Raw genomic sequence first — 24,678 nt, forward strand, 5'->3', positions numbered from 1 at the left:
GGTTTGGGCTTAACTTAGAATTTATTTGCTAACTTTGCCTCTGAGTTGCAGGTGGTATCATGCAGAGCAACCCCGCCCCCCTTCCCCTCCCAGTTTATGAAGGCTCGGAGCGGGGAACTTGTGGCCCAGCCATCATATTTTCAACAACACACATAAGCCCTTTTTTTAAACTTTAGACATTTGAGTTTAATTTTCCTAATATATGTCATTCAAAAAATGGCTCATTTTTAAAACACTATAAAAGACTATTTTTATAGGTGGATCTTTAAAGAAAAGATCACCCTTTGGGGAAAACATGACAGACTATGACTCCCGTCTGTGTTTCTATCTATTTGATGTTACCTCATCAGGTTTGAGGTCTGCCTTTCACAATCTGCACTTCAGGCAAGCTAAGCCAACCAAACACCTAACAGATGGTAAGAAGTAGAATGCAGTCGAGCACAACTTGCTAAAAAGAACACACATTTTTCACAATATGGCTTGATTAAAAAGAACTGATTAAAATAAAAAACGGAAAAGATGTTTAAGTGAAACAAATTTCTGGACGAAATCATTCCCTCTGCTATTCTTCTTATTAATCACTATTGTTAATTTGCTGCATTGTTCACATCTCACATAATATTGAGCAAGCTTGACTTTCCAATGAGAGAAGATTTTTGATTTTTAGAGGCAAACTCTTTTATTTTTTAAATATAAAAGTCACTTTTTTTCCCCAGTGGGATTTAAATATTTAATTAGTTTTATGACTTATCATCCTTCTCTATAGAGGCAATTTAAGAGAAAAAAACGGTCAAAAAAGTTTTCTTTTGTTCTAAACTCATTGATTTGTTTTGTTTCTTTCATGGCTAAACTCAAAATCAATGTTATTTGACCATAGATTGTAAATGTTCTTGAGTTGAGGTCAGAAAAATTGACATTCCAGAAAAGTTTACCAAAGTTGTTTTTATATGTTTTGGGGTAAATTTTAGAGTCACTGCAGCATTAAAGTTGACAGAAGGGCAAACATGTATTCCTCTTAATCTGTCAAATGCAACAAAACACATAGCATTGTGGGATATCTATTTGAATTGCCGTGTAGATTATCTTTTTTTAAACAGAATTCATTCCCTACCCATCTGAAAAAGGGGTTGTAAATCATACGGAGCCAATCTGAAAGCTCATGTCAGAAACGGAGCTATTACCGCAGCTACAAGAGGCCATGGTGGTAGTTTTGAAGAGATCAGGGAAGCGTGTGCAGTTTCTCACAGATTTTACCGTGGGTGGAGGGCACGTCTTCAGAGGAATCAGCGGCAGAAGCAAAGCAGAAGGCAAGTAGACAAAAATTAAGAAGCTTTGAATACAAAGATGGCTTGAATCAAAGCAGAAACAGCTGAGGGGATTACAAACTCAAGCCAGCTGTCACAGGACAGAGACCAGAGCAACACAAAGGACAAAACAGAATTATCGTGAGACATTTTGATGATATATTACAATCCTAATCAAATGAAGTTCTGTCAGTGTTAATCTGTTTTTGTGTAGCTATTTTAGATTTCATGTCTGGAAGATTTTTGAGTCATAATTCAAAGTAAAATACATTTTTCAATTGACATTTCGATACACAATCCACGCTTGGAATACGAATATATATTTTGCCATTTAGAATTCAGTATTGCTGCACGGTGGCGCAGTGGTTAGCACTCTTGGCTCATAGCAAGAAGGCCCCTGGTTCAAGTCCTGGCTGGGGGATGTGAACCAGAACATCAACGGGGGACCTTTCTGTGTGGAGTTAGCATGTTCTCCCCAGGCATGCGTGGGGTTTCTTCAGAGAGTACGGCTTCCTCCCACCGTCCAAGAGCATGCTTCATAGGTTAATTGGTCAATATGAATTGTCCCTATGTGTGAGAGTGTGTGTGTTGGTGTGTGATTGTGGACACTCTACCCTGCGACAGACTGGTGACCTGTCCAGGGTTTCCCCTACCTTCGGCCACAAGTGGCCGGGATAGGCTCCAGCAGCCCTGTGACCCCGAAAGGGAATAAACGGAAGAAGATGAATGAAAAAAAGAATTCAGTATCAATATTAACAACTCAATATGACAATTTTAATAAATAAAATAAAATAAAAACAACAAAATTGCAATTGTCATGGGATTGCCCCCCGTGGAAAGCATTTTCATTTCCACTGCATCAAGCTTTATGCGTCAAAATTCAAATTTGAAATGCAAACTGTCAGACTCTCATCACGGCGGGGCCTACCACCTTTATAAGTTCTCTAAATCCCGCCTCCAAATTCTTACTTAAGATCTGTCTATGGGACAGAGTGTAAATCCTAACACAGAGGATGGAAGTGCTCTCCTTCTGCCAGGTCCAAATACGTCTGTAGTAGGATGGACTCTGAATGGAGCTACTGCATTAAGGATAAAAAAAAGAGTTCTAATTTAAAACAGTCCTCAAAAAACAAAAAAACAATTTTTTTCCTGTGTATTCACATTATTCCAAATGCAACAATATCAGAATTTAGAGTTTGACACCTAAACATGCTCTGTAGCTTAACCTTAAAGACTTCATTCTCTCCTCATCTCCCTGCTGTTAACTGACTTATGAATGTATCCAGTGGACCTTGGCTTTGTGTGCACTCACAGACTGGCACACAGTCAGCATTGTCCAGGTGACCCGCTGAGTCAGAGCCCCAGCATGAATATTTTATGGTAACGTTAGCATCTGTGAGCGTGCGAATGGAGACGAGCTGGATGGTGTAAACCTCACAAAGTGGTGTGCGTGCACATTGTGTGTTTAGATGTGTGTCATGGAGACAGTTGCTAAGCTGACTGTGAAAACCGAAACAACAGGGCTCTCCGTCAGTGAGCTAAAGCCTGCTTAGACAGTGTGGTGTTTGGCTGCAGCATGGTCACTCCGCTGCCTATGCTGCCTGCAGATGGTCAGACTTGGATCAGCGAGTACAGCAGTGTTAAAACACCCCATGTTTAAATGCAGAGGATATTTGCTAAATGCAAACAATGTGAAACTGAGTTCACAGCCTGTGGTATTCTTTCAAATTAAAGTCATTCTTCATGAGCTTGTATGCTTACCCCAACACTCTTCCTAGAGTTTCATCACAAAGCTGTCATTACATTGATTCATGCACCTCCTAAAGGCCAAAGACACTTCTTCTGTTATCATTTTCTTTAACAAAAATGTATGAGAAGAAGCCTCCAATGGATATGGCAAAGAGACAAAAGAGAAAGTTCTAACTGCACTTTAACTGTGGTCCCCAAAGTTTCTCAGGCTACGGACCAGTTTAATTCCAGATCATCTTTTCACTGACCGGTCTAAACATATCATTTTTTTTTTAACATTCCCTTAACTTTTGAGGGTAAAGTTTATCTTCATCCTCTGTAAAATATCAGCAGCTGGGTTAAACTTTATATGTTCACTAGATTTTGTGTAGGAACCAATTTAATGAGATAAAGATTTTTCCTTGACCCAGTTAAGGGAAACTAAAAACAAAGCTACGGAGCTAAAACCAAAAAAAAATCGGACACCAACTTCAGTCTCATCCGACTTCTAAGGTGTGATGTATGAGGACATAAGAAAAAAACAGTCTCTAGAAGTGAATCTATCGTTCGGGCAACTTTATTACAACATCAGACGGCCGGATGCTGCATTTTATTTATTTGTTTGTTGGATAACTTATTATGTATTTATTTATGTGTTTGTCAGTTGTTTATTTCTGTAGTCCTTTACCTTTTTACTTATTTACTTTCTATTTTATTGTTTTTAACGGAAAATTAAAAAAAATTCAAATAGGGTTTTGGAAGTTTTACAATGTATCGATTATTTATTTATGTTTGTTTGTTTTAATGGTATGTGGGAGTAAGTGTCACAATATATCCATTTTTGGAGTTTTTGGACTCCAGGTTTTGTTGAACGCAGCTTTGAAAGGCTGAAAGGCTCATCTGTTTCCTCAATTGCTCTTTCCTGGGAAGACAAAATTTCTATACATCTTTTTATTTTATCTTTTTTTTCCTCTATCCTGGCTTGCTTGCGGGTTGTAAATTAGCAGTTGGAGCCAAAGTTACGTATGTATTTTTTCAACGTGTGATTGAGCGACTTAACATGCCTCAAGAATGAGTCGGATTAAGTGGGGAGAATCCAGTCGTTTTTCCAAAATTAAACTTCCTTCAGAATCGGATGATAAATAAAAACTACAAATGTACTATTTAAATTCAAATTCAAATTAATTTTATTTATATAGCACCTTTCATGACAGCAAAGACAGCTCAAGGTGCTGTACATAAAAACAAAATCAAATGCAATAAAATACAATAAGATACATTAAATTAGCCCCACACAATAAAATACACAAAGACAAACACTAGTGGAAAATAAATAAATAAAGATAAACCAGAGAAACCAGAAGGCGCCGTCTGCCCTGTCCTACTATTGGCAGGGGTGTCAGTATAAAACCCAAACACCCCAGCCAAGGGTGAGAAAACACTCGTAAACAGTCTAATAAAATAAATATGTATTAAAATATCATAAAAAGTATACAAGTAAAATTCTAGATTAAACAGATCTGTATATGATAAAATGTCATAAAATACAAGAATAAAAATTCTAGATTAAGCAATTCCATGAGACCGTACCGGTCCAGGGTCCGGGTTTGGGGATCACTGCATTATGGGATTTTTGAGGGGCGTCTTTATGCCAGACAAGCGTAACGTTAACCCCATGGCTTGTTCTCCTGACTTAGCCTTTATTTGTCGTAAAGTCTTCACCAAGAACTGATTAATTCCATAGAAAGGAGAGAGAAGGCTCCTGATTTAATCAAGCTCCTAACAACCTGGAAACCAAACTCATTCCATCTTTAGTTTGTCCAATTTTTTTTTTTAAATTAAGACTTAATTGAAAAGAAGCCTGGAAACTGTTTACATTTCTATCAATTAGACCATAAACGATGACAACCTGAGCTACGTGTTAGAAAGATTGAACTCTAATTGAAATCAGTTCATGTTCTATCTTAGTGCTAAAGAAGAGGACAAAGATGAAACCAGCCATGTTGTGGGAAGAGTGGAACTGAAAGAGGTAGAAATGGAGATACCCCCTGGAGAATGAATGGCTGGTTAGTAATGTATGAGGGGCATCAGCTTACTCTGAAGGATAAAAAAGCAGTCAAGCAGAGGATTCACATCTGTCATCTGCTGTTTAGAGAAACGCCAGTTGGTGGAGTCTGATGTAACTAGTGACCGTTGTTCCATGGCTGATGCATCCTTCTGTTCTCCAGATGAGATGGAGGCTGAGAAGATATTAATATGTATTCTGACTTTTCCTAATCACAGAGAAAAGTGTATCACTCAGGGAGCTTGCAATCCACGAATGTGGTGAAAGGTTGCTGTAGCTTCATTGGGACTTTTTGATTTGGTAAAAGGAAAAGCTATTGCATCAAATTCTTAAAAAATATACAGTTAAAAAACATTTCAGGCATATTAAAACAATGATTTTTACACTAAAAAATCTAAATTTTCATTCATCATAATTTCATCAAACTCTTGCCATGATTGATTTATTGTTGACAATCTTTGAGAAATTCACCCAGATATAAGAATTTTCCATTTTTTTTCCTCCACTACAATATTTCAAGTTCTAAAAACCCATCTCAACAGATGTATGAAACTATCCGTTAAACACTTTTAGTGGAGCATCAGATTCCTCCCACATCCCCATGTGCACAACAGTGGCTGTGACGGGGTCAGCTAGTGTCCATGCAACAGCTCATGAGCTGATGAAGGAGAGACATTTTCATTGTTCTTTTCCACTCTTATTTCTTTGCCCAGTTCACTTTGTTTCAAAAATGTTTAACCAAAAGATGATTGCAGTGCACTTTACAGTTTTCTTTTAATAGAAAGAAAACAACGTTTTTGTTATATTGTTGCATGCTGTACTCTAGTATTATGTAAAGACAAATCAAAATCAGCAAATCTGTTTTAAACAGGTCATAGAACTAAAAAAGATTAAAGTTCAAGCGTTTGATGCCCACAGTGAAAAAAAGGGGGGGAAAAACATCATTAAAATGTAAAAAAAAAGAAAAATATATGAGCAAAAAAAATGCTAACTGTACAGTATTGAAATATAAATGTTATTTATATTGTAATTATAAAACCAGCAGTTGTTTCTTAATAAAATGAGTTGTTAAAGTGGGAAGTCCTAAGCAAAGTGCAAGTGTCCAAAACAGTTTGCAGTCAAACCAGGGGGAATTCATTGTTCAGCAGTCATCTTGCTGAAGGAAAAAAGGCATTTTTTTGGAGTCTGGAGGAGCCATTTTTCAGACTCCTATACCTCTGACCTGAGAGGAAAATTGTGAACAGTTCATGTTGAGGGTGGGTGGAGTCCTGCAGAATGGAGGCAGCACTTTTGTGGACTCTGCCGTGATAAATGGCCTGGCAAGAGGGCAGTGAAGTCATGGTGACCCAGCTGTCTTCACCACACTGCAGACATTCAGGGTCCATTACAGTCGCGCTGCTGTACCACAGAGTAATGCAGTTGATCAGGATGCTCTCACCCGTGCAACTTCAGAAGATGCTGAGGACCCTTGGTGGAATTCCCAACCTCCTTGCCTCCTCAGAAAAACAGTTGTTGTGTTTTCTTGAGTGGTGTTGAAAGTCTTCACCTATGTGGACCCCGAGCTACTTAAATCCCACTCTGACCATCTTTTCATCTATTGTAAAAGCATTCCCAGTGGTCTTTTAATTATGATTATGCCTTTTTGTGTTAGCAAAAATCAAGTACCTGTGTTTTCTGCAGAGCAACAGTAGTTCATTCAGAATTCGCCTCTGAATTGTGGGGATGGTGTAAGCCCACCTTCAATTCCCATCATTCATCTCCTACTGGCTTGCAGGCCCCTCACAACCTAACATTACAGGTGCAACAAAAAATGGCAAGTAACATCAGACCTATCCAGTCATAGAGTTTTGAGCCTCATGCCAGCTCAGACAAGGAAAACCAAGACATTTATGCATCTATTTGTCTTTAAGTAAATGCATCAGAATAGAGCGGAGCAGGGAGGTTGTGTCCTTCCAAGTTTGTACGTAAAAACTACAAGCTTTTACAAACGTCTGCTCCTGATTCACAATAATTTGAATAAAGAAAAATAGTCAGAAATGCAATTTTTAGCTTAATTTTTTAGAAATGTCATCCATGGTGAGAAAAAGTCCAAAAAAGCAGGTTAAAAATAATAAAAAAGACAGTTTTCAATCGGAATGCATCTTTTAAGCTTTCACTGTGTCAGAGCAAAGGGTGTGTGTCTGTGTCAGGGTTCAACAAAGTGGATTTGATTTGGACGCCATCAGTGTCTGCACACACTGTTTAGCTGTTAACTATTGGAACTCACTTTGTTTTTGTCACTTGTTGTTCCCAGTGTTTCTGTGTACTTCCTGGTTCCTTAGGAGCACTTCCTGAATGCAGGAAGTCCAGTGGACCCACCTGTTGTTTTGGTTTCCATTGACACGCCTGTTTGGGATTCAAAATGTTTCCTTTTTGTTTTATATGTTCCTTTGGAAATTGTTGTTTTTTGGGAGACATATTTTTGTTTAAGAATGTGTTTGAGTTTGATTGGTAATTGGGTTGGTTTGGTGAAGGGGTGGAGCCAACAACCTATAAAAGAGGACCTCTTTTTAAGATGGAGGGCCTCTCCTTTGTTGTATGGCTTCCATGGCGCTGCACAGTGGGCTACATTCCTCTCATACTGTCAAATTGTTCCCAAGTTAAATCTTTTTTTTGCCTGAAAAAAGACTTAAAGAAGAAAACCTTGACTTTTTGGTGTGGACGGCGGTTTGCTCTTCTGACACTCAGCCTCTCCACTTCAAGTTCCTGGATGAACAGTGGTCGATGAAGTCTCCTCTCTCTCCTCATGTCCACGATCAATCAATCTAACCTCCTTAAATCTTTGTCAGCATTTTTCGAAAGGCTGTTGCATATCTTAATTAGCTTAATTAGTAAAAGTTATTTATAAAAGACAACAAAAGTCGTTTTTTTAGAAAAGTTCCCCATAATGATTTTCAACATGATTTTTCTTTCTTTTTTTTTCTTTTTTAAATGTTACAGATTATTTCTGAGGTCAGTAGAATAGTCCAGTAATGTATGATGGAGATGATAAGTGAATGAGGCAGAGGAAGATAGACAGAAAGGGGAATCATTGTTCCATGAAGTCCATTTTCTACGTGAGCAGATATCCATCTTCCATTTTTCCGCTGGGATTTTCCCGCCCATCCCCAGGAGCTGTACTGTAATGTAAGCCCGTCTGTTAAACGCTGGTGGACTTGTTTTTCCGTGTCCCAGCAGGGCAAAGGCAGACAAGCTCTTGAATGTCTGCAGTGATTCTTCTGAACTGAAGCCTTTTTAGCCTCCCCTTTCTGCGTGAAGGCTTATTTGTCTCCTCATTGAAAAAGGCAACAGTGAGGTTACAGTAAAAGCTCTGAGTTTTATGAATGAGAGCACAAATACCATCCTGAAAAAAAAAAGATTTCAAAGCCTCGTAACTGTTTTCCGGCATGTTTGTCACAAATTGTATATATTTCTTTGCCCTACTCCGATCTTTAGGCCACTACGTACATTTTGTACATTTTTCATTTATAAAATGTCGGTCTTTCGTGATACATGCATGATATACAGAATTCATGTGTTCCTTGCGTTCGTCGATTTGCACAGATGTCCCCTGAGGGTTTCATCCAATGGGTCTTTACTTGAAATCAGTTTTGAGCCGTTCAAAATTGTTGAGTGGTTGAGAATTACGCATTATTTGTACGTAGTTGCGTAGCTTTTTTTACGCATATACAGCGCAATGATCATACATGGTTCATGTTCTACGTTGATTTACGTGTTCTTTGCGTGATTTATTTGTACATTTGTGGTTTTAACGTGGTTAATCTGTAAACATTCATGTAAAGACCACAACGTTTCTCACTTTTTTATTGCGCAGATGAAAATGTACGTAGCGGCCGTGAAACACTGCCTTTTAATTGATATTTCTCCTCTGCTTTTTCTTCCTCGATTACTGTCTTTTCCCCCTTTCTTCCATGGTGGCCTTGCTGTTTGACCACAGATTGGCAATATGAGGGTAAGAATGATCTCTTTCTTCCTGCTAAAGGTGTGCAGTCTCTGCGTGGCTGCATTAACCCCTGCTGACCGAGCAGAGCATCTTGTATTGGGTTAGGTATAAAGAAAAAAAACGACGATTTGCACCGAGTTGTTACAGCTTCTTAATTCATTTTATCTTTTACATGGACTGAGATCAAAATTTAACTTTAACTTTTTTTGCAACTATTGGCTTTTGTACTGATATGTAAAAAAAATGTATCAAACTAAAATAATGTTTTCTTTTCTTTTTTCCAGAATGTAAACTCTCTCGATCGGGTCCTCCTGCAACCATCGTGGCCATAGATGAAGAAAGTCCAAATGGTAACGTGTTCAGCCTTTTGTCTCACTCAAGAATCAAACCTTATAATTACACTGAGAGGGACATTTTTCACATATTTATTTATCCACAGTTATTTTATTTTTTCCTCATTTAAACTTCTCTGACCTTTCTGCCACATGCATCTCTGCTGCTGGATGCGTGGGTTAATCCCAGTTGATCTCACTGTGATGGTGGTCTTACGGCATGGGGGGTTTAGGCTTTGTCCTTGTCCGTCTCTCAGGGATTTTGGTCTGAAAAGGCTCGGTACTCTCATCAGAAAGGGTCCAGGCACTGTGGGTAGTGGGTCAGGGCTGGATGATAGTTTTGGTTTGCTTGGCTTTGTAGGTCTGTGCCTGGGTGGGTGTTTTTGTTCCATGGACTCTCGCTGCTTTGTTGCCTCTGTGTGGCGTTTTCTCTTATCTGGTTCCTTCACTGCCTTTCATGGGATCAAACATGTAGGTGCTGTGCATCCCACCTTCTTTATTCATGAGATTTGGTGATGGCCCATCGGACCACAGCAGATGCTCATACTAATTCGGCTACTAACACTCTTAAAAAACCATCAATGCTGTTTATTCTGATGTTTTATCTTCCTTGAGATTTCTATTGAAGTGATATTTTCTGATTTTTGTTTTTTTCAGTCAGTTGCATAAGAATAAAGTCTGAATTGAAGTACAATACCTACAGCAATGAGGCTTTGGAGTTCTCTGCCTCTTCTACCCTGGTCAGGGATGCGCCTGACAAATTCATGAAAAAAAACTGCAATTTTTTTCAAAACGGCAGCATCTCTGTTTGTTTTATCTCCATAGCAACCATTTAATTGTTTGGTCGCCTGGGAGTGATGAACAAGTCTATGTATATTTTAGAGAAATCGGCGTAAGTAAATTTTTACATGTCCTTTGCAACAGAGATTTTTTTGATAATTATGCCCACATTTCTAATATGGTCACAATATATGTTATTTTGTTACGTTTAGCTTGAACTAGGATTCTTGAGGAGGGAGGGAATGCCCACTGTGATGTCATCATTTGAGGGGGATTATTCATTATGCATAAAAAAAATGTAAAACATAAAAAATTAAAAAATCAACCTAACTCTGACTATATCGAGTAAAGGGCAGCAACAGAAAATGAACTCCCGCAATGCACCTTCCCCATAAAATCCACACAATGGGTGAGTTGATTAGAATATTTTTTGCACTATTTTTGGTGATTTCTTTTCTCCAGAAGTACAATATAATTTTATTTAAAAAGTCAGACAAACTGTTTCGTGAAAAAGCAAAGTATTGACATCTGGTTAGTTGGGTTATGGTTACATGTTGCCTCAATTTATAAAAGTGAAATGTATAAATTGTTCTTTGTAATCCTTTTGGATCACAACACTATTTGCTCATTTTTACCCTTTTGGTATTATTTCACCTCTCAAAAAAGGCTGGCATGATTCTGTAGTATCATGGATCTCAGCGGCTGCATGTTTCATACATCACCTGTTGTCCTTCCAGCCTCTTTCATTACCTCGGGTGGCTAGAAATGGGATGATAAGATGGGGCTAATGAAATACTGTGTGGAGGTTAATTTGTTATAAGAGCTCATTTTGATTTTGTCCCAACTTCAAGTGGTTGAAGAAGTACTTGAGGCTCATCAAAACTGACATGGAAGCATCTCCCACATGCTTACCATCGATTTCATGTTTTTAAATGTAGGCCAAAAAAATGAGAAAGATAAATGGGATTTTTTTTTTCTCTTTTTGTGGGTACAGGATAATAAATTACCAAGCAGATATTTTTCTATTACATAATAATGTAATTATGTCGTTCTGAACATATGGTGTTCAGTGAGCTGTTCAGATTAGTGACATTTATTACCACCAAACTTGAGAGGAAGACGCTTTAGCTGCAGCATCCTGATCACCTCCCGTGAGTGATTTGTTGGAATGTCCAGCTTTTGTTTCAAGGTTCCTTCTGCTCATGTTTAATACCCAAACCTCATCTACCTTAAATGCGTTTTTTAGCACATACATTCATTTCATGCTCCTTTTAGCCCAACTGTCTTTTTTTTTCGCAACAAAAAGACAGACAGACAGACGGCACAGAAAGGCAAAGCAGTAAAAGAGGTAACTGCTATCACTATACTATTCTATTTTGTCTAGGGCTGTAACAAGTATCCAAATACTCAGATATTTTCAACTAAAAATATGAATATGGATATTTGGGACGTCCGAGATCATGGATACTAGATTTTTATTGCTCTAAAATGAAGATTTATGTTAGATTTTTAGCACTTTCCCCCCCCTTTTTTTGTTGAATGCTTGAAAAAATACAATACAAAACTGTAACATTACAAAAGTACAATGCAAAACGTATAATACAACTCAAATGCATGTTTAAGATACAGTAATTCTTAACTACTGTTAAAAATGGAAACATAACTAGTAATATTTAAAAAGATATATTTAGAAAGATAAGAAACAAAGATGGATTGTTTGCCCTGCTTTTCTTTTCTTTTTCTCTGGGAGCCTGTCAGATTTTTTTTTTTACACCCAAACAAGATCAAAAAGTTCCTGTGTCGCTTTCATAGCTTAGAGAACGCAGATCTCAGCGAATTGCAGCTGCTGCTGGATTGGCGTTCCACTTGGACACAGCTTAGCCGATAATCAGTGAGGTTGGTTTTATCTTTGAGCCTAGATTTCAGATCCTCCGACGCTGCCTGTAGACCTGTTGTGTCTTAGATGACATTAATGTCAGCAAAGCAATCTCCTTAGCCATCGTTTGTCAGAGAACATCCTGCTTAGCTTTAAGGCTGTTAATAAGCTGACTGCTTCTTCTTGAGCTCTTGTTAGCAAACACTTGTGACTTTACCCAGCTGTGGAAATGAGGTCTCGATCTTGAGAAACCTTCATTTGTTCTAAATATTTCTTTAGCAGCACCACCTTGTTGTGCACATCTGTTGTGTTCTTGTGCGTCAAGATTCTTCGAAAACTATCTGCAGGCTTTTTCAACCTCTCAAGATCCTGCTTATGTTTTTTTTTTGTCCTAATTAATAAATCTAGCTTCAAAGCCACTGTCACACTGGTCAGTGCGGGTTATGCATTTAGCCTACAGTGTTCACACTGGACAACCAGTCTTTTGCTACTGCTTACCAAGCAATGACGCCACCTAAAGATGGAAAAGGTTTGGTGTAAAATTGTCTTCGCGGTGGATTCCAAATCGTACTCCCGGCTTTTACTTTCACAGATAAATTACGAAATATGAAGGACTTTGTGTTGCATAATTCCAGCTGGTTTTAAAAAAAATGCAACTATTAAATTCTTCTTCGTGATCGATTTGCAAAATCCGAGTTTCTGATTGGTCAAAATTCAACCTGCCTTAACTTGTGAGGCACATTCAATTTGTATGCAGAGCCCAAAAATAATCCTATAAATGTGTGTAGCTACATGTGAATGTGAGTGTTTTGAATGCAGGAGCCCAAAACGTGTATTTACACGCGCTTACATAGACTTTTCATTGGAAGTGGTCGCCTGAACGCACGTTGCTGAGGGCGGTGTGAACGCAGCTTAATGGGGTTAACGGTGTTTTTTTGCCAATTTTCTCCAATTCTCGACCAATTTTCTTCCAGGAATGTGACTATTGTTGGTATATGACCTCAGATGTCCTACCTCCTGGAAGAGGAACCAGTTTAGGGATGTCCAATTCCAGGCCTTGAGGGCCGGTGTGTCTGCATGATTTCCAGATATCAAAGCCCTACTCATGACTGATTACCTGGTTCAGGTGCGTCCAGCCAATTAGAAAATGCCAGAGCAGGTTATGTTGGAACACTTGCAGGACTGCGACCCCTGAGGCTTGGAGTTGCCCGTCCCTGAGCCAGATTCTTGATGCTAGATTCACAGTCTGCATATTTAAAGTGTTGCGGGAAAAAGATGAAATCCGGGCTCATTATCGCCTTTACATTTCCTCCGCCAAACCCACAAAGATTGTGAAAGAATCAGGAAAAAGAACAGCTTCTCTGGGGCACATTCAGAAAATCTTTTCAGTGCTTCTAACACTTTTTTTTTTCTTTTTTACGTATTTCCTCTAACTGTTCCTGTTTTTGTGCCACCTTCAGCGGCTTTTCAAAATGGCAGGGCCGACTGTTCCATCTGTTACCATTTCTGTTCTACACATTAATTAAGCTGTTCCTGCAGATGCCTCGGAAATGAGGAACACATTTATGAGCTGGGGAGAAGAGTTAGAGAGCCTCCAAAGAGACAGGAATGTTTCAGTGGGCTCCAGTTAGGGTTGCCAGATCTGCTTTGAAAAAATCAGCTTAAATACAGAATAAATTCTGCTCAGGTTAATCCAATTAAAAAATTAAAAAATAACCAAAATACACAGAAACCAACATTTGAACTGCAAGACTTCAGATAAATGAATTAAATGTATGAAAATGAATTAAAAAAGTCAATTAACTGCATATAAGCAGAGAAAATAAACCAAAAAAAGTTATTTTGTTTGGTTGTTTAGATTTTAAATTGAATTACAATTTCAAAAAAATTACAAAATGACAACCAAGATCCCAAATTTGTTTTGAAACAATAATGACATTTGCCTTCTGAGGAGAAGTAAATGAACGGGGTTTAGATTTTTCCTAATTCAGGGTAACTTATTTTTAAATACCTTCTCTTGAAAAATGTTCTTTCAACTGTCTAAGTTTTAAAGAAGGTTTGGTCCCCGCCTTGGGGGGTCCCCGCCCCATCTGTCAAAGTGTTCTCAAGCAAGACGCTGAACCCCACATTGCTCCTACTGCAATGCACATCACTGGTTATAGGACTGTGACTGTAAATAGCTTTGGGCTTTCAAAGAAGTTAGTAAAGCATTCAAATTTAGTTCGAATTTTAAAAATATGACAAAAGTAACTTTTTTTTTCCACCCTTACGACTTAAAAGGAAGCTTAATTAGGTGAAAAACAGCCCAATTTCCACCACTGGCACTGACATGCAACTACTGCCGACCACTACATTCGGAGACAGTTTATTCCAGTGCACTGGTTCCACAAATCATAATTAGAGATTTTCTTTTCTTCCTATTTTGGTGATTGCCACAGTGAAAAAAAAAAAAAAGGAACACATTTTCTGATGGATCTGTGATCAAACGAGTTCTTGAACCAACATCATGCTGGATACAAGTCCACTGTCCTCTGCCTCAAAGGAAGAGGATGCTTGGCCCTAAAAGATATTTTAGAATCTTATGATCATTAACTAGAACCCTAAAGGTTTCTGGACCAGCTTCAAAACATGAAGGTCATGGGGTCAAATCCGGTATTTAATGTTAATACTCAAAAGAGATTCAAAAATTTCGCTGAGATTGCGTGGATCCCTCCATGCAACACACTTTCATCAAAGTTTGTGTTTCCGTATAGCATCAGCCCGCAATGAAAATAAACAGCCCACATGCCTTTTAACTTCATAACTGTTTTAGTGAGTTGATCTCACAGAAACATAGCTTTGTTGTTCTGTCACAGACGAAGACGACGTTTAAAAGCTGTAAGTAGGAGAACTATGTGATCTAAGATTAATCAAAGCTAATATTTGCAAAGCTGTGCAGAAGGAGGCGCACACATAAATGTCAGGTCTCCTGCTGCTTTGATGTTTACCCAACTGTAGTGATGGGTAAGCCGTGATGCTGTCAATAATTTTGCTGTCACAGGAAAACTGCCTCATACCAGCTCAGTAGAAGAGTGTCTGCCCTGACACTAGGAAGCCACAGGTTCAAGTCCACGATCGGGTCACACCGACAATTGTAAAGATGAGTTCCAATGCCTCCCTGCTTGACATTAAGCAATACAGTAACGATGGATTAGGGATCAAACCACCAAATGGTTTCTGAGCTCACCTCACCTGGCCCCCCCTCCAGGGGATGAAACAAATGTGAAGATGAAATTTTGCACACCAGGTGTGGGACGGCTGATGGGACTTCAACTTTTTGAAAACTCACTCTGATGAAAATTGTGCTTTTAACATTTTCTTGTAGCATTTTTCTTATGAGGGAGGACATTTATAACAGAAATTAAGATCAAAGTCACTTTTCTGGTTATTTCTTTATTCAAGTTGTTGTAAATCAGGAGCGGATGAAAAAGTGCCGTTGGAAAAATCTTGTAGCCGTGACGTAGAACCTACAACGGCAAGCCACAAGCTACCTGCTCCTCCATTCTGATGCGTCCACAAAGATTAGATCTTTGTTTTCCAGAACTCCAACATTGCTCGCCATTTTTGTTTCACCAGAAATGTTAGGTTGGGGTTGTGAGGGCCTCTAAGCTACTGGGAGTGCATGTAAACAGATGGATGATGGGAAGTAGGGGGAGGTTCACTTGGTGGTCAGCTCAGAGGTGAATTTCAAATAACTTATATTATTTATTTTATTTTATTTTTTTGGCAAAAATAGAATAACAATTTTAAAAAGCCACTGAGAAAACTTTGAAAATAGATCAAAAGATGATTGGAGTCTGACTTTAAAGCCAAAAAATCTGGGGTCCTTTGACTCTAAATGATCCATCCCAGCCAATTAAATTGTTTTTGGGAAAGCAGAGCAACTTGTTTTTTTTAGCAGCAACTTATTTGGGTATTTTCTGGGCGACAGCAGATCCAGTCAGTAATAATTCCTTCTTGCAAGTCCTGCCATTTTATGTCACAATACAAAAAAAAAAACTCAAGGTGGGAAAGAGCAATAACTTTGAACAAGCCACTGAACAATGAAAGGAATATTAACATTCTCTCAGTTGTCAGCAGGCACCTTATCTTACTTCTTGCAGTCTCTTTTTCTGGAGAGCTGCCTGCATGTCATTATGAAAATCACTTCTGCAGGAAAGGTTTGCTGCCCAATGTGCTACCACTTCCAAATGCAAATACAGAAGGTCAGAACTGCTAGAAATATATTCTCATTTTCGGTCAGGGAAAAAAAAAAGACTTAAAAATCCAAGCAAATCATTTTGTTTTTAAACGCATCGTGCTTGTCTGTTGGCAAATAATGATAAAAACTGACCTCGGATGGAGATGATTTTCAGACAAAAAACTTTAATTGGAGGGCAATTGTTTTAAACAAAATTGGAACACAACGTTCCTGAAATGCTGCAGGATCCACACAGCACCCAAACCTCACATTCAATTTCAATTCAATTCAATTTTATTTGTATAGCCTAAAATCACAACAACAGTCGTCTCGATGGGCTTCGAAGTGAAACATGAATTCAAAAGGATCGTGAATAAAAAGAGTGCAATAGTAAAATACTAAAATGAACTAACAAACTGACTAAGCTATACTGGCATCCCTGCCCTTAGACCCCCCTTCGCGGTAAGGAAAAACTCCCAAAAAACCGGATTCCGGAAAAACGAGGAAACCTCAGGGGTGCCCACATGAAGGAGGGATCCTCCCCCAGGATGGACAGGCGATTTACCAGAACTCAAAGAGAAGAATTTACTTATCTAAATCTACAACTACATATTTAAAAGTCCAGCAGACGAGCTTCATCCAGCCGTGGTTGGGGGGACAGTCAAAGGCGCGAGTCGAGCCGGAGACAGGAACCACAGCCAGGTGTAGGAGCAGGAGCAGAGGCGAGGTACTCGGTCAGGTACAGAGCAGAGACGAGCCAGAGGCAGGATCCACAGCCAGGTGTAGGAGCGGGAGCAAAGGCGAGGTAAACGGTCAGGAACTGGAGCACGGATGAGCCAACTGGAGTCTGGACGCACTCCCACTCCCCAGGAGTGGAGAGGAAAAGAGGGACAATACATGAATCGCACTGTACCAAACAGAGGCATGGAGAACTAAATGATGAATAATAATCAAGAATAGAGGAGAGAAGGAGGGTAGAAGTAGATGAGAAAAGAGGACAGAACCCCAGTGCACCATAGTTACCCCAGCTTCAACTTCTAGCAGCCTTTTAAAAGAAATAGTTATTAAGTTTAATTTAAACAAATTAACATTAAGTTAAATAATCTCTGAATACTAACTAGTCTGACAATAAGCCTGTCCAAAGAGGAATGTTTTCAGTCCAGCTTTGAATGTAGAAACTGAGTCGGCCTCTCTTACATGAGCTGGGAGTTTATTCCATAAGACAGGGGCTTGGTGACTAAACGCTCTACCTCCAACCGTACTTTTACTAATTCTAGGAACCACAAGCAGTCCTGCATTTTGCGAGCGAAGTGTTCTGATTGGTTGGTAAGGGACTATGAGGTCCTTAATATAGGACGGGGCCATTCCATGTAAGGCCTTATAGGTTAACAGGAGGATCTTGAACTTGATTCTATAATCAACTGGGAGCCAATGGAGCAAAACTAACACAGGAGTGATGTGATCTCTTCTGCTAGTTCCTGCTAACAATCTAGCTGCTGCGTTCTGAACAAGCTGGAGACTTCTTAAGGAACTCTTAGGACACGCTGCTAACAAAGAGTTATAGTAATCCAGCCTCGACGTAACAAATGCATGGATGAGTTTTTCAGCATCACTCTTAGAAAGTAGATTTCTGATCTTAGCAATATTCCGCAGGGGAAAAAAGGCAGTTCTACACGCCTGAGATATATGAGCCTTAAATGATAAATCCTGGTCAAATAAAACCCCAAGGTTTCTAACTGTGGAATTAGGGCCTATGCTTATGCCATCCAAGGAGACTATCTGAGCAGACAGAGCATCTCTAAGGTTTTTAGGACCAAGTATAATGACCTCAGTTTTTTCTGGGTTCAAGAGGAGGTAATTGATTGTCATCCAGGTCTTGATGTCACTGATGCAGGCGTTCACTTTCTCTATCTGGTCATTCTGGTCAGGCTTCATGGATAAATACAACTGCCTATCGTCGGCATAACAATGGAAATTAATGCCCTCCTAGAGGGTTTGGAAAGACTCATTAACACCAAAGTTTGAAGATTTGTCGATCACAGGCGTTCCAGACGCAGAAGCTTGAAATTCTGGTCTACGAATAGACTTTTCATTGACAGTGACGCAGCTGGTGTGAATGCAGCGTGACGCAGACCTTTTTGCAGTCACTAGTTGTTAAAGGAGTTGAGTTGTATATGGAGATGCTTTCAATTACTGGTCAACTATGTTTCTACTTTCATCTTTGGACTCCAGCTGTGAGGTGAGAGCAAACAGTTCTAGATACAGGTGATGAAAACATGCTTTCATTGCGAGGAGGCCAGTGGCACTCTGAAGACTGAGATAATTCACAATTTCCCTCCAGAAGAGCAGAGAGGTCACATCCTTTCCTTACACTTTCTATACAGTTCTTTATGTTTCTGTAAAGCTTTGCCTGGATAGATGTGTGGAATGTTGGAAAGGTTCACATGTATTCATAATTGTGTTTTGTACGTCATTACACTGATCATTTCCTGAATAAGAAACTGTCGTGCAAAAACACTTTTTAGATGGAATAAAATTTTATTTATTCTGATTTTTGTGAAACAAGAAAACCCAATGTTTTCAAAAACTGTAAGAACTCATGGTATTTTGTGACAGTTGGACCATCTGTCAGCTGAAGCAGTTAGATAATAAACGGCTTTTTCTTATTGTAAGAAAAAGATTCTAGTCAAAGATAATTTGTCAAACTAACTATTTTTTTTGCTTAAAAATGTTCTTAAACTGATTATTTTTCTAATAAGCCAATTTTTAGAAAAGGGTCTTTTTACTTTCGTAAGATTCCGTTTACATACATTTTATTTATTTTTTTTTTTTTACTTTGTTTTTATTGAACGTTTTCAGTTGTCAGCATTTACATACACGGGTCAGCAACCACAACAAACAACAGAACAGACATAACTAACTGCAATTGGGCTGTTTTTCTTATTGTTATTACATTTTTTTTATTTTTTTATTAATACCTACACGAAATCCTCTAAACCTTTTATTGGTTTTCCATATAGTTGTACCATTTTTTCCATTTTTTTTTGAAAACGTCTAATTTTAATTTGAGTAGAAATGTCAATTTTTCCACTGAGTAAATGGTCCATATGATCTTCAACCAGTCATCTTTTCCAGGGGGCTCTACTTTGTGCCATTTTTTTGTTATCGTTTTCTTGCTTGCCAAGAGTAATATCCTTACTAGGTAAACATCTTCATTCAGTACAGAGTCTTCAATATTACCCAGATACAGAGTTGTAAACTCGTTTGGCAGGTGATATCCAATAACATTTTTTATGACAGTTGTTACATCATTCCAAAAAGATAGTAATTTAGGACATGACCAGAAAATATGAGTATGATTCCCTTCTTGACCCCCACATTGTCTCCAGCAAGCCTGTAGATTTTTTAGTTGTCTGCTTTTGATTTGGGGCGTTATAAAATACCGTGTGAGATTCTTCCATGCAAATTCCTTCCATATTTGAGAGCTGGTAGAAGAGCACTGTGTGAGACACATTTTAAACCAGTCTTCTTCTGTAATCTTTTGATTAAGCTCAGATTCCCATTTACTTTTAATGTAAAATGATGAACTTTTCCTGTTTTCAGTAAAAGAACGGTAAAAAGATGAGATAACCCTTGTTTTACTGTTTTTATAAGCGTCTAATATTACTTTAGTTATACTGTATCTTTTTTTAGGTTCTAGGTTAGGTTTAATTTCCCTTGTATAAAAGTCCTGAATTTGTAGATATCTAAACAAATCTTGATTTCCCAATCCAAATTTATTTTTTAATTCCCTAAAGCTAAGTAGATTTCCGTCTTTTGTAATAGAGTACCATGCAGTTATGCCATTGTCTATCCAGTGTCTAAATGTTGAATCATATCGGTTTGGTTGAAATTTTGGATCATAAGCAATCCAACTGAGTATTTTTATTTCCTTTTGAAGTTTGTATTCTTTAACTACTTTTTCCCATAGTTTTATTGTAAAGGATGTAATTAAGTCAACATTACTTTGGTCATAGTCAGTACATTTAGCGTCTCTTATAATCGTTTGTATTGGTATGTTTAAGCTTTTAATCTCTAATTCTTTCCACCTTGCTTCATATTCTGGTACACACCAACAGACTAATGGTCTCAGCTGTGCTGCATAAAAATATTCTTTGAGATTTGGTAATGCCAACCCCCCTCTGTCTTTTGATAACTGAAGGGTGGAAAACCTTATCCTAGGTTTTTTCCCATTCCAAATGAATCTAGATATATTTTTATTCCATAAATTAAACTTATGCTGTGGTATTCTTACTGGTAAAGCCTGGAATACGTAGAGAAATCGTGGGGTGATATTCATTTTAATTATTTTTACTCTAGAGCTGAGATCTAAGGGGTAAGTTTTCCATTTTTGCAGATTTTTTTGCATGTTTTGTTCAATCGGATCAAAATTTGTTTCATATAGTTTGTCAATCTCTTTAGTAAGGATGACCCCCAGATATTTTATTGTCTTACTTTCCCATTTCAAATTGTAACTTTCTTTAATCTGTTTAGACGGAGAGTAGTTTAGTGTAAGAATTTGGGTTTTATCTATATTAATTTTATATCCGGAATAGTGACCAAATACTTTCAAAAAGTCCATCAGTATGGGAAGCTCGTTGTCTGGGTTCTTGAGAAAAATTATTATGTCATCTGCAAAGAGGCCAATTATGTGCTTTGTGTTGCTTATCTCTATTCCTTCGAGGGCTTCGTGTTGTCGCAGAGCTTGTGCTAATGGTTCGATGTATAATGCAAAGAGAGTTGGGCTTAAACAACAGCCTTGTCTTGTGCCCCTTTCTAATTTAATTCTATTTGACAGATTTCCATTTACTTTTATTCTTGCTGTTGGGGCTTGGTATAATGCTTTAATAATTTTAATAGAATTCTCCTCAAATCCAAACTTTTTAAGGACCAAGTATAAAAATTCCCAGCTAACACTGTCAAAGGCCTTTTCTGCATCTAGGCTAATAAGTGCAGATTTAATTCCCTTCATTTGTACATGGTTAATGATATGTAGACTTTTCCTAATATTGTCTTGTGTCTGGCGTCCTTTAATGAAACCCGTCTGGTCTTCATCTATTAGATCAGATACAAAAAGTTCAAATCTTTTGCTTAATATTGATGTATATATTTTAAAGTCTACATTCAAAACAGAAATTGGTCTGAAGTTTTTGCATAATTTTGAATCCTTCCCTTCCTTAGGGATAAGAGAAACCACTGCTTCCTGCCATGAAGGGGGGATAGTTCCTTCCTTTAAAGTCCAATTAAGGCATCTCAGCAGTAAAGGTGACAGGTCACTTTCAAACAGCTTATATATTTCAGAAGGGAACCCATCACTACCGGGTGCCTTGCAGGTCTTTAATTTTCCAATAGCTAATCTAATTTCTTCTGTCCTAATTTCTGATTGTAATACTCTGTTTTGCATTTCTCCTATTGATGGTAAATCAAGTGAGTTAAGAAAGCTAGTTACATCGTCTGCATTTGCTAGTGAGGGCTTTGAATATAAATCTTTGTAGAAATTCTGAAAAATTTCTAGTATTTCCTCTGGATCATCTGTTAATTTGTCTGTTTCGGGTTTTTTGATACTAGTTACTGTATTATTAGATTGTTGTTTTCTTAATCGTCTTGCTAACAATTTGTTTGCCTTTGGGCCGGAATCATGATACATTTGTCTAACAAACCTTGTTTTCTTTTCAATTTCTTCACTTAAAATGTCATTTATTTCTGTCCTTAGTGTTTTAATTTGTTGAAAGATGGTTTGAGATTGACTTTGCTTATGTTGTTTTTCTAAGTTGTTTAAAATTGCCACTTTCTGGTTGTATTTATCCTTTTTTTCTTTATTTTGTGCCGATGTAATGGCAATTAAATTTCCTCTCAAGACTGCTTTTAACGTATCCCACAGAATATTGGGGTTTACCTCACCATTGTCATTTTCTTCAATAAATCTTTTAATTGTGTTTTTTATTTGTTCCTTCACAGTTTCCTTATTTAAAATTCCTATGTTTAATCTCCACAAAGTATTTATCTTTTTCCTGTCTATATTAATTGTTAAAAAGACCGGGCTATGGTCAGAGACATTCGTTGTACCAATTTCACAAGCTTTCACTCGATATTTATCCCATGTGTTCATTAAAAAGTAGTCAATTCTAGAATAAACCGAGTGTGACCCAGAATAGTATGTATAGTCTTTTTCTAATGGGTGTATTTCTCTCCAGACATCAATAACTCCCATTTCCTCTAGAGTTGTGTTGATAAATCCTGCCAAAGGTTTATGCTGGTTCCGGACACTTGTAGTGTCTAGGCTCTTCAGAGTTACATTTAAGTCTCCCCCGCATATCAATATGCCTTCTGCCTCATGTGCAATTACGTCAAATAAAGATTTGTAAAGTGTTTTTTTACTTCCAGGGGGGGCATATATGTTTATCATTGTGATTAGTTCGTTTTGCAATTTCCCTTTAACCATTACATATCTTCCGCATTTGTCTTTTATCTCTTTACTACATTCAAATTGTATGGAGTTCGTTATAAGAATAGCGACTCCTCTTTTCTTGTTTGATTCATTGGAGCTATAAAAGGTGTTTCTGTATCCCATTTGTTTAAACTTGTTGTGTTCTTGATCATTTAGCTTTGTCTCTTGTAGAAATAATATCTGTGCATTTTCTTTCTTTAACATTGAGATGACTTTTTTCCTTTTAATGGGATTATTTAGACCATTCACATTAAGTGTAACCATTTTTATATTACAACCCATGGCTTTGTTTCTTCCAAAACTTGATGTACAGCCCAAGAACATTGAACAAAAGGCCAGAACTTGTAGCCCAAAAAGAAAAAAAAACACATTTCTGAAACACATTTGGCTTCCAAAAGTGGAATGAACACACGCCATTCCCTTCCCCTGTTGGTGGGAGAGGGGGGGTTCCTCGCGTTTAAGGAGGGCCCCTCAGTAGTGGTGAGAAAAAATCTTTCACCTAAACCTACTAGTCCAACATCCATCATATGGGTAAATATTCCCAACAGCACAAATTATGATATGAGGAAGTCTATATATGTAGAAAGAAAGGAAAGGACTTAACTTAATATTCATTTGTAACTTTTAAGACGTAGCTCGTCCAAATTCCTGCAGTTTCTCCTTAGCTCGCCGTGCTGCTCCATTTCCGCTTTTCTCGCCGGGTCGTTGCCATGGAAATCCATGAAGCAGCCGCTCCTGTATGACGTCATCTTCCGTGTTGTCCGGTGTGGGGAGCTCCACCGAAAATCCTCTTCTTCTTAACTCCTCTGCCGCTTCCCGCGCAGATTCATAAACTTTCACTCCAGAGTCCCAGTGAATTCTCATCTTGGTGAAAGGAGTCTGAAAACGGACCCCCTTTTCCTTAAGCGCTTTTTTGACTCCGCTGTAATTTTTGCGCTTTTGGACCACCTCCGTCGGGTAATCATGATCGAAGATCAGCCGTCTCCCCTCCACCTCGATTTTCTTCTGCCATGCTGCTTTGAGGACCGATTCTTTGGTAGTGAATTGGAGAAAATTGACTATCATGGACCTCGGTGGTGCGCCGCGGCTTGGCTTTTGAGTGAGCGCTCGGTGGGCACGTTGGATCTGAAGGCTGGTTTCTGGAGGCAGGGAGAGCTTCTCCAAGAGGAGTTTTGTAACATAGTCTGTCGCTGTGCCTTTTTCCTCGTCCTCCGGTATTCCAAATATTCGTATGTTGTTACGTCTGCTTCTTCCCTCGATGTCTGTGAGCCGCTCTCTTAATATTTTTTGTTGCTGCAGAGATTTAGAGAGGGCATCTTTCACATCCATGTTCCAGGATTCGATTTGCGCGATGCGTTCTTCGGCCTCGGCAATTTGGGTTCCGTGCGTTTGAAGGGTTTTATTATTTGTCGCCAGTTGTTGGTGGATTTCTTGTTTCAATTCAGTGATTTCCTTCTTGACATCTTCTGTAACTTGCTCCTTCAAAGAGACCATGTCTTGTTTCATGTCAGCTCTTAGGTCACGGATTTCTTTGCTGATGGAGTCGAGTCCACAACGCATGGTTTCCGCTAGCTGGTTAGCACCAGCACGTTCGTCTCCGTCTTCTTTGGCTTTATCTACATTTTTTCCCTTCATCTGGTCATGTCTTTTCATTTTTCCTCTGGTTTCGACTCCTCCTTTCATTGAGTGCTTATCTTCGTTTGTTAATAGTGGATTCTTAGGAGTCTATTTTCCTGTTTTGTTGGGAGCATCGAATTACGCCGGCGACCCGTCCGCCATCTTCGAAAAAGCCGAATCCCCGTTTACATACATTTTAGAAAAGATTTGTTGCAAAGCAGTTAAATGCTGATTAAAAAAACAATTTGCAGATACAAATAATTTATGTTAACATAGGTAATCTCTCTC

At 38.3% G+C, this 24,678-nt stretch overlaps 1 protein-coding gene across 9 annotated transcripts in view; it reads left to right on the forward strand.

Moving 5' to 3' along the window:
• The window catches only part of LOC101164350 (protocadherin-15), a 231,851-nt gene that overhangs the window by 36,987 nt on the left and 170,186 nt on the right, over positions 1–24,678 (forward strand). For 7 of the 9 annotated variants that reach the window (XR_013651529.1, XM_020711888.3, XM_078937477.1 and 4 more), the window contains exons 3-4: positions 9,074–9,088; positions 9,364–9,429. The exons of 1 other annotated variant lie outside the window; for it this stretch is intronic. Coding sequence is in view for 7 of the 8 variants with exons in the window: in XM_020711888.3 (XP_020567547.1) it covers positions 9,074–9,088; positions 9,364–9,429 (81 nt within the window). In the remaining variant the exon portion in view is untranslated. The remainder of the gene's footprint in view (positions 1–9,073; positions 9,089–9,363; positions 9,430–24,678) is intronic. One more of the 9 variants, XM_078937472.1, reaches the window with a different exon arrangement.

Source organism: Oryzias latipes, chromosome 19 (assembly GCF_053564925.1).
Source record: "Oryzias latipes strain Hd-rR chromosome 19, Olatipes_Hd-rR_3.1".
NCBI lineage: Eukaryota > Metazoa > Chordata > Actinopteri > Beloniformes > Adrianichthyidae > Oryzias > Oryzias latipes.